The sequence below is a fragment of the Buceros rhinoceros genome, unplaced genomic scaffold, assembly GCF_000710305.1.
Source record: "Buceros rhinoceros silvestris isolate BGI_N320 unplaced genomic scaffold, ASM71030v1 C12005702, whole genome shotgun sequence".
In the NCBI taxonomy this organism is placed as follows: Eukaryota; Metazoa; Chordata; class Aves; order Bucerotiformes; family Bucerotidae; genus Buceros; species Buceros rhinoceros.
In genome coordinates this window covers 1-246 of record NW_010438723.1, presented here as the reverse complement: position 1 = coordinate 246, position 246 = coordinate 1, and the positions used below count along the sequence as shown (strand labels likewise).

At 67.5% G+C, this 246-nt stretch overlaps 1 protein-coding gene across 1 annotated transcript; it reads right to left on the bottom strand.

The window, feature by feature from the left end:
* Nucleotides 1–34: 34 nt before the first annotated feature.
* Nucleotides 35–238, bottom strand: LOC104500651 (profilin-1-like; the record flags this gene model as incomplete). Its single annotated transcript, XM_010144330.1, has 1 exon — nt 35–238. A coding segment is annotated over one exon (204 nt), but the record flags the coding sequence as incomplete, so codon positions are not given.
* Nucleotides 239–246: the final 8 nt, after the last annotated feature.

Genomic DNA, 246 nt, shown 5'->3' with positions numbered 1-246 from the left:
GTACTGGTTTATACTGGTTTGTACTGGGACTCACTCTTGTTGGTGAGCGCGGCGGTGATGTTGAAGGTGGGCGCCCCGGGCGGGCTCTTGGTGCGCAGGTCCAGGCTGTGCTCGCCCTCCACCAGCAGCGAGTCGCGGATGACGGAGCAGCGCAGCCCCCCCAGCGTCAGCCCCTGCACCAGCAGCGCACACCGCTCCGGCGACACCAGCGCCGCCACCTCCGCCGCCTGACGGAAACTGGGGTTA